This window comes from Hippoglossus hippoglossus, chromosome 21, assembly GCF_009819705.1.
Source record: "Hippoglossus hippoglossus isolate fHipHip1 chromosome 21, fHipHip1.pri, whole genome shotgun sequence".
Taxonomy (NCBI): Eukaryota; Metazoa; Chordata; class Actinopteri; order Pleuronectiformes; family Pleuronectidae; genus Hippoglossus; species Hippoglossus hippoglossus.
The window spans coordinates 1,802,518-1,815,833 of record NC_047171.1 but is presented as its reverse complement, the minus strand read 5'-3'; the positions used below and the strand labels follow the sequence as shown (position 1 = coordinate 1,815,833).

The following is a 13,316-nucleotide window of genomic DNA, read 5'->3' as shown; positions in this document are numbered from 1 at the left end:
CGAAAAGTCATTTAACTCGAAGCGGCTGCAATCAATATTCCATCGGATCAACAATGGATCACGTAACCGCTCGTATGTGAAAAGCTTTGCTAGCAGCGGCCGACCTACAGAGAATTATCGCCCGACTCTGCATTTCCCCTCGGCTCCGAGGACATTTTTTTCTTTAAGGCGTCGTTCAGCTCAGTATTTTGGTTTTACTCACCACAACTTCACCAGTCTGGGTTTTGGTTTTGCTCCCGCTGCTGTCATCAATCTTGTTTTCACCCACAGACGACGGCTCTTTGCACCAGAAAGGTTTCAAAGCGTCTCTGAACAACCACGAGCTGCACTAACCTGTTTAAATAAAGGTGAATATTAGAGTTACATTTATATAACGACACCAAATTAACGCTGCTCTTTAAAGAAAACACCTGATTCCCGAGACTCGTGAGACTGATTCTGCTTTTTGAGCTGTAAATATGAAGCTACCTCCAGCAGCCGGCACCGTAGACGGTAAATAAAGAGGAACCACACATTCTACACACACAACCAAACTTCACCTACAGCTGATGATGAGGTAGAAGACGGAGGCCTCGACTTCCTGCTGCAAAAATATTGAATGTTCTAAATATAATTGTTTTCACTTTGGATCGATTTCAACAGACTCATTCAAACGTTAATCTCCTGGTGTCAGGTCAGTTTTTTATTTTTGTTTAAATTGTCAGAATGAATTGTGCAGAAGCTTCATCTCTGTGTGTGATTATATTGGTTGTAATTACAAACTCTGTGTGCAATGAATGAATGAATGAACCCAAATAGATTAAGAGCAACTCACATTAGCCTCGTCTCTATGAGCCTTTCGTGGGAGATACAGTCAATACAACGACTGCAATTAAGGCAACATATGATATTTATTGCTGCCGGTTTGAGGCAAAGCCGCTGATATTCCTCCAGTAAACACAGATATTAAAGCTCAGCCCTGCTTTGTTTCCCTGTGTTGTTTGGCCATCGCCATGACGCTGTGTCTGTCTGCACTGTCAACAAAGCAGCCTGCAATCTCACATTAGATCAGATGCTATTAGTGCTGAGACGAGTCACTGAGCAAACACCGTCCTGCCTTTAAAACCAGGTTATCTAATCTCCTGCGCAGGGATGAGCTGGACTTTGGAGTTCACCGGCAGACAGAGCAGTTTGTCCACAAGTGTTGTTTGGCACGGGAATAAAACCTCAGTCCGGATCAGACGAGGCTTCATTGGTCGACTCCTCCGGGATGGTCGTCGTTTGGAGAACGAGCTTTTACGAGCTGGGACCAGATAAGAGTTAGTGGAGGTCAGATAACGTCTGTGTGGTGCTGATGATCAGAGACGTCCCTCTGAAACACATCGGACTCACTGGAGGCCTCTTTAAAACTTTAGGGCCACACGTTCCCTCCTCATTTGTTAAAAGACACTGTTTATATGAGCATTAAAATATTTATTTGAATATTGTTCGAAATATCCACGCAAAGGTAATTACGTAACGAGGAAAGAAATCCATGAAATCCAACCAAAGCTGTAAAATATTAAAGTAAACTAAAATATGTTCAGCACCGAATTCTCTGCTCGTGTTTCCACAGACGATCTAATTGAACCTCAGTGAACTGATCGAAGAACAACGAGGGAGTTTCACACTAAAAACTAGAAGCGCACGTTGACGCCCTGTTAATGAAAGTGAAAACAAATTGCTGGATCCGTCCACATATACAGATCGGCTTCATATTTTCTTAGTTCCTTGGGTCGAGCTCCAACTCTCCTCAAAGTTTCATGGAAATCACATCAGTAGTTTTTTGAGTAATCCTGCAAACTAACAAACAAACGCTGAAGACCTCGGCGAAGGTAAATATCAAGAAGAGGAGCTTTACTGACTCTTTAATCAGACGTTTTCTCGTTCATGTGAGGTTACACAGTTCAGATATTGTCGTGTTTATGAACTCAAGTTATTCCCTGGTCCCTGAATCTGGGATGACAGTAGTTTTTAGTGCAGCGGCCACAATGCTTCCATTTACATTTGTGACCATAGAGAGGCTATAAAAGCTGAATGCATTTTACTGAAAGATCCCAGAGATTACATGATGCTTTGTGTTATAATAACTGAATCTAATCCAAACAGGGACGTCACTCTTCAGCTCATATACCTCCTCCAAGACTAAACATTAAATAAATTCAATCAAGCTGCAGCAAATTTCACACACTCACATCAGTCCTTTAAACATGTCGGACTTTTTATCAAGATCCAAGAAAGACTCTCTCACAATGTGAAATATATCACATATCACATCCCACCAACATGTTTCATGGAAATCTGTCCTGTAGTTTTTGTGTAATTCTGCTAAAAACACGACAAACACGGAATAAATGTTAACTTTGGAAGATATTCATTTGTTTTCGTTAAGTTTTGCCATCAAACACAGACCGTGGATTAACACGTGTCTCAACAATCACAGAAACCACAATCTGTCACACCGACATTTGAGCTTGTGAGAATTATTCTAACTTTTCAAAAGACGTTATCTTTGAATCTTGATTTTGGTCTGAACTCCTCCCGTGTCACAGTTTTCTTGAAGAAGACACCTGAGCTCAGTCTGGAAAACTAAGAATCCACACACAGTGAATGTCTTTCTTTAATATTCCTAATAGTTTTGTCTCATTAGTGTCCCCACGTCTCCTGTGTCTCTCTGTCTCTTCTCCGTCATGGCTGAGTGCTGTGGTCCAGGCGCAGGCGGCTGTGTATGCGGGCTCAGCCTGGCCCGGCCTGCCCAGCGTCAGGCTAAGTGCCTCTGACAGCCCGCTGCACAGTTATTAACTGTGATCCGCCACCACAGGGCCTGGGCAACCCCGCGCCGAGGGGAGGGTCCACCAGAGGGCTCTGCTCCAAGCACAAAGACGGCTTTCACCTCGCCCCCAGGCCCCGCCGCCATGTACCTCCCTGACCCCCACACCCACTAATACATATTTACATCCTTTCAAATACTGTGCGTACAGTTTGTCTAATATGGCTCCATTCATGTGGGGCTGGAACTGCAGGGAATCTGCTCGGCCAACTGTCCAGACCCTGACACTGATGGGTCAGGGTCAGGGTCAGGGTCTGGGTCAGGGTCAGGGTCAGGGTCAGGGTTAAGGAGCGCTCCTACAGGACAACTGTGTGGGTGGGTGTGTTTAATAAGTCACATACATGTTCAGGCAACATCAGCAACATCAGCTTTACGTTGGAATTCTGTCCCGCCGACATTGTGGCTTTCATCCCTATAGGTGGTCTGCAGCAGCGTTTGTCCGGCGCTCGCCCTCCAGACACCCCTCCTCTTCCTCAGGATGTGGGAGCCGTCCATTCAAACGACAACACAACACGGGTCATTAGATGATGAAATAAATAAATGCTCGCGAGAGGGAGGCCAGGGGGAGCGAGCGAGAGACAGGAGAGGAGAGAGAGAGAGAGATCCGTAATGACAGTCGACTATGTTTAGCCCCCAGAAAGGCATCGGGATAAACAGCAGCTCGTCCCAGCTAACAGGAGGGCTTTAAGTCGCTGAACTGAAAACCCCCAAAGCCACTTTTTCCTGCCCACACTGGCCATAATGAGAGCCCCACCATTCAATTGTTGAATAGTTGAGGCTTTTCCCTTTGAGGTGACTGGCTTTAATATAGCAACACGACATACACAGTGGAGCAGTGGACGTCCCCAGCAGGGTTCAAAGCCGCGGCGGGATAAGGATACGGCTGACATGCATTATTCCTTACAAAAGCTGCCCTTTGTTTGCTTTATGCTCAGATCCCACAAATTGTAGGCTTTGTCCGTCAACATTTCTTATTTCGGGCAGAGTCCTTTCTTCCCCCCCCCCTCCTCACCCGCCTCCCTCCTCCCGCTGTCCTTCCTGGCCTGGGCATGTGTTGGTGCTTAGCAGCGTTGATAACCACGCACACATTTGTTGTCTGTTGACTTCGTCCTCGATGCATCTCTGCAGGGACTCGAACGGAAGGAGGCAGCTCGTCGATCTTTGCTGCGCTCGTGTAAAATTCAACCCAGATTTTTGAGGAATTCACGATGGTGACATTTCCAGTTTCCTGTCTCTGGATTAAAGATCTCTAATTTACTACAGAAGAGTTCTCTCAGTGTTAAAGATGCTGGAAGATCTGAATTGTATTTCTACGCTGCAAAAAGCGTCTTTGACACAACTTGATTTCACCTTGTGAGGAAACTAGATTGAGAATCTGTCGCCCCGTCTCATAACTTTTTGATTGATACTGAACCAATCAGCGTCCTGCAGGGAACAAACATCACTTTTCAAGAATTTCTCAGCGGCTTCAGCAGCTGTGATGAACAGATGACTCATCAGGTTCTCATCTTTTTCCAAACGATAAAATTATCTTCTGTTTGTTCTGTGTAGGAGTTTATTTTGCAAAATCATAAATAAATATAGCTGTAACCGCTGTAAACAGCTGTAAGCACTTGTAAAAAGCCTCCATATTGAATTTCACATAAATATAAATTCACATAAATAATAATTATTTCCTCTTGAAGAACAATTTATCCTAATAAATCTTTGGAGCAACATTTTTACACATTTGTAAATGAACTGTCATGAGATTTCTAATGTACATTATGGAAGATGTGATTTATTACTTAAATATCCAATGTGTAAGATTAAGAGACATCTAGTTATTAAATTTCCAATCAACTGAACATCTTTGTCTTGAGACGTATTTATTCGACTGTAGAAACTTATTGGAGCAACATGGCAGCTCCATGGACGAGGAGGTTGTAGATATAAAGAGCTCATTCTAAGAAAGATTAGTTTCAGGTGATTATACACCAATGAAAATATTGTCAATATTATATTTAATTCCTACCAAAAGAAACACACTGGACCTTTAAGGTTAAAGGTTAAATGTTCAAGGCCGTCTCCTATTTTAATTTCGTTTTTAGAAACTGTCCCATATAACTTTAACGACTTCATGTAATAATCATAACCGAGGCGTTAATACTTGGCTTCGAGGTCATGGTTCCCAGAAGACATCGGGAAATAAGGTTTTATATTTTTGAGATGTCAGAAGTTGAGTCACTTGTGGGAAACGACTGCAACAGATTCATGTTCCGGCAGCGAGTGACGATCTGGTGTCGTCTGGGAGCCGAGCTCTGTTCAGGTCAGGCTCCATTAACCGAGCACAGTGCCGAGCCAGAGCAGGTCAAAGCAGCCATTGGCGCCAACACACACACACACGGGCATATACACACACACACACACACACACACACACACACACACACACACACACAGGCATATACACACGCACACACACACAGATTGCTCAATTAGCCCTCCTCCAGCCTGTGCCTCTCTTAACCCTGCAGCTACACTTACAGTCATTACACTCAGGGTCAAGTGTGATCCCTGTGCTTATCTGCATCAACAACTGGCAAGTGCAGGCGTTCGGGCTCATGCACTCCCACGTACATGGACCTCTGCTGAGGCTTCTGGGTAATCAAAAGTGATTTAGGGAGGGATGTGATGGAAGAGGCAATGCTGCCCTCGTGTGCCCCTCGACAACTCACACAGTCCTCACTTCTCTGAACCTCAGAGGGGACAGATCCTGATCGGACCGTAGATCCTCATGTTGACGTCTCTGAACAATGTACAAGCACATCTTTATTTTGAATATATCAAATTGGAGATGTGGGCCACATGTCTTTGAATATATTCTTTAAATAGACACAGGACCAGTCGGCCCCCAAACTTAAACATGAAGTCAATAAAACACCCACAGACACAAAATGGCTCCAAATCTCCACCGAGACCAAAACCCAGTCTCACCGTGTTAAAGAGGATTTTAAAAAACCTGGATCCACCCTTTTATACAAATCTATTACACAATGTAATAGGTTCTCCCTGGGGTCATGCCCCGCCCCTAAAAAGAGATTCATGGAAATCAATTCAGAACTTTTTGGATGAAACCTGATGACAGACAGGAAGTGACGACACAGTCTCCTTGGTGGACATAACAACAACCAAGACATGCACAACCTGAGGAATGACACAAAAGATGCAAAACAACGATGAAGACACAAATACTAACAACAGAAACATCCAAGATTACCAAAAAGAGACACAAATACATTAGAGACACAAAATGACCACATGCAAAACAACCATTGAGACACAAAACAACACAAAGGATGCAAAACAACTGCAGAGAGACACAAAATGACCACAAAGAGACGGGTCTCTCATATGTCAGACATGGTCTTTATAAACAGTCTTTAACTCGTCCGTCCATTAGTGAGAAAGTGGTCTCAGACTGTAGGAGCTGGTCAGTTCCCTGAGGACGACTCAGAGATGCAGCTCACTGACAGTTGTGTGTGTGTGTGTGTGTGTGTGTGTGTGTGTGTGTGTGTGTGTGTGTGTGTGTGGCGGTGGCCGTTAACAGTCTGAGTCTCAGTGGTCCCGTTAACTCGCCTGTGACACAGTCAGAGGTTTTATCACAAAGCTTCTCTTCTCGTCTCCGCAGCCTCGTCAGTCTGAGGACGACTGAGGGACGTGTGGTGGGCCGGGGAGGAAACTCCCTTCACCACAGGCCTGCTATCTCTGTGGGAGTTCATCACACACACACACACGCTATTTCTACTGTGAGGTATTATTACACACGCACAGTGTTTTTAATAGTGTACAATGTGGTGCACATCCAAATAAAAATCTGGATTGGGTTTTTAAATCCATCATTAGTATTTTTGATATATTAAGTGTTGCTGTTTTCTTGTTGTACCTTTCACTCTGTAAAGCACTTTGGTCAAACAAGTTGTTTTAAATGTGCTTTATAAATAAAGAAACCTAATTCCTATAATTTATTTTATTTCTATAAATCCATAACCAGTGTAATATCTATGTAAGCCATTGACCACATGTGGATTCATTAGTTTCATCAGCTGCAGGACGTATTAAACTCTGTGATGGAAACTCTCTCTGTACAGATCCACAGTCACAGGGTTTCCTCATGAATCATCAGGACTCTGGTGCCGTTCACTGGTGGACTCAGGCTATGACATGTGATCGGAACTTGTAGAAATCCTTTTTTTATTTAGTCAGTCAAAAGTACATCATCCCCGAAAACACCCAGTAAAAACGGCCAAACAATTCACATTAAAGGCTGTGACGCACTCGTCCAATCGGGAGGCAGCGATGCAGTCGATGGTCAAAACAGAGAGGAGGGAAATCCTGAACCCGGGTTGGAAATCGAACCAGGCAGCGGGGGGGGGGGACGCTTCATCGTCTGAAGTCCCTTTGAGTGAGAGTCAGGCCGTACTGGGAGATGGAAACCACCGCTCCTCTGAAATCACTGTTTAATGTAAGAGGTCAACTCTTGTCTCAGTGACCCTGGGGGGGGGGGGGGGGGGGGGGTCAAATGCTTAAATTAGTAAACTTAAACACAACAGATGAGCTTTCTTCTTCTTCTCTATTTAGAGGAGTTTTGAACAGGACTCTGACCAGAGCAAGAAGACGGTTCCATCACGCAACAGCTTTTACATTCATAAAATTAATTTATAACAAAAACAAGGATCAAGTTAAAGGTTGGAAAGAAGTTTCTTCTTCTTCTTCTTCTTCTTCTTCAGGAGTCGAGTTCCTGCAGCAGCAGACGTCAGGGAGATGAGTGAGTGTCTGACTGTCGTCTCCACGGGTGACGGCGCTTGTTTGACCTCGACACGTCACTCGGATACAAACAGGATAATTGGATTTTTCAAATAAACAGAAAGGCCTTATTACAAGGTACAAGAGAGACGTGGCATCGTTTCCCGTTTACACACAAATAGAGCGTCTGTAATTATGCCACCGATGACGAGATTAAAAAGTAAAAACTTTAAATTGGGTTCAATCCATCCTGAGAACAATCTGAAAAAATAATAAATACACCCTGGCCAGAATTATGGAGCGTGCTCCGGTTGATTGACGATGTGTGTGTGTGTGTGTGTTTGTTGTGTGTGTGTGTGTGTGTGTGTGTGTGGCAGTCCAGGCTGTGTGTGTTGTTAGTATCCTTGTAGTCCATTGTAAACCTTCTGTACAGAGCCCTGCTTCAGAAGACCGCGTATACCTGCAACAACACAATGACATTAACATTAATACATAAATATACAAACATCACGCAACATATAAAATGTGACCGGATTTTACTGGATAATTATTTATTAAACTTTTGTTGAGGCAAGAAGAAGCAGAATAAGAAAAACAACTTTTCACACTAGGATTTTTAAGTTTTCAAGATTTTGTGTTTTGTTACAACACTGTAAACTCTGTATTATATAAACTAAAGTATTAAATAATTCAGTGAATATCATAATAAATAAAATCTGTTTCATAATAAGTTCAAAAACTGACTTTAAGTCCCATTTTGACTCTTCAATAGCAGTAAGAAATATTTACTCATGTATTTGTTATGAACTTTAACTTCCTGTGGACAATAAACAATAATATAGTAAAACACTGTTATATATAAAATATGTCTTCATCTGCCGACAGATACTGTTTTTAAATCTTCTTTAAATTCAGATAACCACCCAACACGTCAGTAAGTGTGAAGCATTCGGTCGTTTGCCTGAACTTTAAAAAAACGATTCAGTTTAAACGCTGGAAATCGTCTGGAGAAACTTTGAGACTGTTTTTACACCGTTGACTTTCAATAATCACCTTATTCAACCTTTTATCCTAATATTCACACATCTGGCAGCACAAACTTCAGTCTTATACTGTTCTTTACAAATAAATTATGAAATTCACAGCAAACAGCTAATGAAGGAGATTAGAACTTATTCTGGTGTTAAATTCCTCTTATTGAACCTTAGATTTCAAATACTGTAACGTAACAAACAGCATCTTCCTGGTGAAGGCCCGTGTCCCAGCTCCTCCTCTAACGCCTCCTTCACTCTCACCGTCTTTCTGCTGATCGTCGAGCTGCGTCTGAGGAAACTCCACATCGAAGGTGATGATGAGGGAACCTCGGATGTTGATGTTGTCAAAGTTTGGCAGACCTTCTCCTTTCTTCCACATCCGAGCGCCGGGTTTCGTGATTTTATCTCTCACTATGTGGACCTGTAGATCAAAGAGGAACAGGAACATTCAACCACACACTCCTTTTAGTTTTGATAATATGAAACTTTTAATATTGTTTTTATGAACTTTAGTTCTGTGCAGAACCTTGTGTCCGTCCAAATGTGCAATGTCCATCTCAAAGCCGACCAGAGCCTCCACCAGGGAGATGGTGACGTTGGTGTACAGGTCGTCTCCTCTGCGCTCAAACACAGGATGTCTGAAGAGAAGTCACACACACACACACATCATGTTAGTATCTCACCAAGTATTTTGTTTTGACACAATAGACAGTAAAGACTTGTTCATACTTTAACACTTTGATGCGGAATCGTAGATCTCCAGGTTCCCCGTCAATGTGAGGTTCCCCTGTAATCACATGTGAGACGTTAAGACCAGACAATATGAAGAAACAACAAATAAAAATCATTTATATTAAAATCTATGCACCTTCTCCAATGAAAGGATATTCCATTTCATCCCTCACTCCCTGTTCAATTTCTACCTCCAGGGTTCGCTCTTCATTTTCCAGCCTGTGGAGAACAAAGAAAAAACAAAACATGTGTTATGATAATAAGTTTGTAAAAGTTATTTCTTAAAAAGGTCGATACAACTGTGATATGCAGTCAGCTGCCGGTTTATTAGGCACAGCAGCAGTAACACAAACAAAACCTCCAAAATGAACACACAGATTTTATCTATGATATCAGGGGGTGGAGCCTGACTGAGAGCTTGAGGACACGCCCACCTGCACCCATTGTACTTTACAAGCTGTCAATCACTCTGTGGTATCCACCCCCCCAACACACCTGGTGCTTTATGGTCTATTTGACTCTAAATGATCATAATTTACTAAATGAACATCAGCTGTTTGAAGAAGACTTGAAACTAGAGACTGAGACATAAACTCCTTAATGTTACAGATGTTATAAAGTTAGAAGAAGAGTCACTTTCTATAGACTTCTATAGAAACTACCAGGTGAGTCGCCCCCTGCTGGTCACTGGAGAGAATAAAGGTATCAGACACTTCTGCATTAGCTTCTGTGCTTGTAATATAAATGTGATGTTGTGTTTTCCCAGACTTACTTCACATTGGGACACTCGTCACACACCATCTCCTGGGTCATCTGGAAGCGTCCGGGTCCGAGCTGCGTCGTCCTCATCTCCTGTCTGCAGTTACACTTCCTCTTGCCAGGAGCTTCTTTAGCTACAGGTTTGTTACGTACAACCTACGACACAAGAGACACGATTTTAAAAAGTAAACACGTACTTTAAATCATCAAAAATAATCTAAACAAACTTTTACAAGTGTAATTAATTACAGTTTCTGTTACAAACTTCAAATACCTGGACATTGTTCAGTTATTAAATTGCAGGATTCTCTTCTTACCTCCACAAAATTCCCAGAGTACACCTCTTCAAGCGTGACCTCCAGGTCGAGTATGATGTCATTTCCTCTGGGGATGTTTCTGTCCTGTTGCTGCCGGTTTCCTCCGAACATGAAACCGAAGTCACCAAAGAAGCTGCAGAGGGAAGAGTGACAGGTTTAGACTTTTCTTTAAATACACACAGACGCGAGTAAAAAGTTTAATCTGTGGTTTGATCAACAACATTCAGTTTATGCACATTTTCATAAAGACACTATGTGACCAGCAGATAAACACATTTCATCTCCAAATATGTTAAATATTGTTTCCAGCTTTCCATTCATTTATTTTAAAAATGACCAAAGCATCTGCATGAGTTGATGTAAGGTTTTTACTTTCTTGTCGTTAATGTGGACGTTTAACTCGATCTCACAGTCGACGTTTAGCTGCGAACAGTAAACTACCCTATTGTCAGAGCTGTAGAAAACAGTGTGTCCATGAAACCAACCTGGAGAAGATATCGTTGTGTGAACTGTGGTGACCTTCTTTCAGTCCGTCTTCTCCATACGCGTCGTACTGTTTCCTCTTCTCCTCGTCTGAGAGCACCTACAGACACAACCAGTCACTAAACACCACCAGATTCTACAGGGTTTTTAACTCAAGTTACAGAAGCAGCTTGTGGAACCAATAACATTTGTATATTCCCAGTGAAATACAGTCGTGGCCTCATCCTTCTGTTTCCGTTTCCTCCTGCAGAAACACTTCTGCTTCTGTTATCTGTTGCCTGGCTGCCTGAATATCAACCTCTGGTTTTGCATGTGAACCTCCTTCATTAGCCTCAGCCAGCCTCCACTGCTGGACTCAAACATTTGGACGCCTGTCTGTCCCTTCATCTCCTCTGTCTCTATCCTGGACTCAATGTAATGTAATGGACACTGGAATGATGGGGAATTCTCTAATGTTGGGACACAGGGAACTATTGGAAAAGGTTATTACAATTTTTCTACAACTTGAAACTGAAGAAGTCTGAGATAAAAAGTGAAACTTCGTCAAGAGTTTATAACCAAGTCCACGTCTTTAATGATTAAACTTCAAATTCAACTTTAATCAACTAAAGACATTTAAAGTATCAGGGCATAAACTTTTGACCTTTTGCAGAACTTCTCACATGAAAACATATTTCCACTAGTGCAACTGTGTTTTACCACATCATCATTCATTATGTATGTATCAGCACTTACAGTACTTTAATTCCTAAGAGAAACTGTAAAAAATTGCAGCAGGTGCTTCACATACATAAATCACAGAAACAAACCACACAGTTAAATTCTAAAGTTTAAACCCATAAGAGTTGAATAAGATGAATAAGAACAGAATGTGACTATTTAAATATTAATTCAAGCTCAGAATGATTGCACATTTACAGAGAGCATTAAATATATTGTATTTGTACTGTTTTGAATTCAGTAAGGGTCAAAAAGGATTTGTTTGTGTTCATTCATGTTTTACACAGCGTCCTAACTTTGGTTTGAACACAACCCTGTACAATGGTGGTAATATAATATACTATAATACAGCACATTACAATAATACTGTTATGTAGTACATTATAAACACGTATAATATTATTATAACAGCTGGTAACATATTGAAGTGTGTTATAAAGTTTACATAATAAATCACGTCACGTCAAACAGCTGATCTGAATCCACTCCCAAAGATCCACGTCTGGCTTTACGTAACGCCAGCAGTGCACAGGCGACAGCCAATCAGATGCAGCCACACGGTCTAGTCGACCAATCACAGCGGCCGAACCGTTTCCAACAACAACCGAGAAGCCGGGTACAAAAGACGTTAGTGTCTGATCCTTTGATCTGTCTCCTCATGAATGGAGTTTCCTCAGTTACAGTGAAAACATGTGTTTCCATAAACTCATCCCCTCCTCAGCGACACGAGAACCAGCGGACTCACCTCATACGCTGCCCCCAGGTCCGCGAACTTGTCCTGGGCTTTGGGGTCGTCCTGGTTCCGGTCCGGGTGCAGCTGCATGGCCAGCTTTCTGTAGGCCTTCTTGATGTCCCGGACCGTGGCGCTCTTCCCCACCCCCAGGATCTGGTAGAAATCCCTCCTACATGGAGGAGGCAGAGGACAGGGATCAGACCGGGGTGACACGGGCAGCCCCGCGAGGTTCGAACCCCGTGGAGCCTGGACATGTTGACATTTCGGTAAATGCAGTGAGCCGAATTCACCATGAGTAGTTAGTGTTTGCTGTGGGTCACTAACATAACAGCCAGTTATCAGGGGAAGACTGTGATGTTGAGGAAAGGCTAAAAATGTGCTGGTTTTCAAGCAGGTTCCGGGAGAAGTGAAGAGCAGAGCTAGCTACGACCGTGCAAACTAGCTCCTAGCATGCTAGGCTAACAGGTCACTATAAACCTGTGCTGAACGTCTATCAAAGAAAGAGTTGTTAGCAGTTATTAGCTTGTTATTAGCTTGTTGTTAGCCGAGTTAGCTTCAGTGTGTGAGTCCGCTTCCGTCCAGTCCTCACGTGTAGCCCCGGTCTGGACCAATCACAGTGGGACATGTGTACCAGCTGTACCGTGTTCGAGCCCCGAGCTCTTACCCCGCGAGCACCGCCGTGGTCACATAGAGCAGCAGCACGCACACGCTCCACAGGTTCATCCCTCTGGCCGCCATCACATCCACGTCTTTCAAAAGGGAGCAGAGAGTCAGCGGCTGCTGAAGGTTCGAGTCCGCGGCCACACCAGCCTTCTTCCTGCTGTCAATGAAACCCCGCCCAGCAGACCCGCCTCTCGGTGCGAAGGCCCGCCCACTTTTAAAGAGACAGTTCCATCGATTTTACAA

The 13,316-nt window shown here is 43.0% G+C and overlaps 1 protein-coding gene across 1 annotated transcript; it reads right to left on the bottom strand.

Moving 5' to 3' along the window:
- Positions 1 to 7,932: 7,932 nt before the first annotated feature.
- Positions 7,933 to 13,274, bottom strand: dnajb11 (DnaJ heat shock protein family (Hsp40) member B11). The gene is made up of 10 exons (XM_034573976.1): positions 13,075 to 13,274; positions 12,423 to 12,579; positions 10,960 to 11,057; positions 10,475 to 10,607; positions 10,171 to 10,313; positions 9,535 to 9,617; positions 9,396 to 9,453; positions 9,193 to 9,304; positions 8,928 to 9,087; positions 7,933 to 8,092 (listed from the first exon to the last, which is right to left on the bottom strand). Exons 1-10 carry the CDS (start codon positions 13,146 to 13,148, stop codon positions 8,028 to 8,030), a joined length of 1,083 nt encoding a protein of 360 aa, XP_034429867.1. The 5' UTR covers positions 13,149 to 13,274; the 3' UTR covers positions 7,933 to 8,027.
- Positions 13,275 to 13,316: the final 42 nt, after the last annotated feature.

What these genes read in the sequence shown, in the direction of transcription:
- dnajb11 (XM_034573976.1), bottom strand. Translation starts at nt 13,148, where the DNA reads ATGGCGGCCAGAGGGATGAACCTGTGGAGCGTGTGCGTGCTGCTGCTC. An exon ending in ACTCTGGGAATTTTGTGGAG is followed by an intron (nt 10,314 to 10,474) that starts GTAAGAAGAGAA and finishes CTTGTGTCGTAG; the next exon opens with GTTGTACGTAACAAACCTGT. An exon ending in ATATCCTTTCATTGGAGAAG is followed by an intron (nt 9,454 to 9,534) that starts GTGCATAGATTT and finishes ATGTGATTACAG; the next exon opens with GGGAACCTCACATTGACGGG.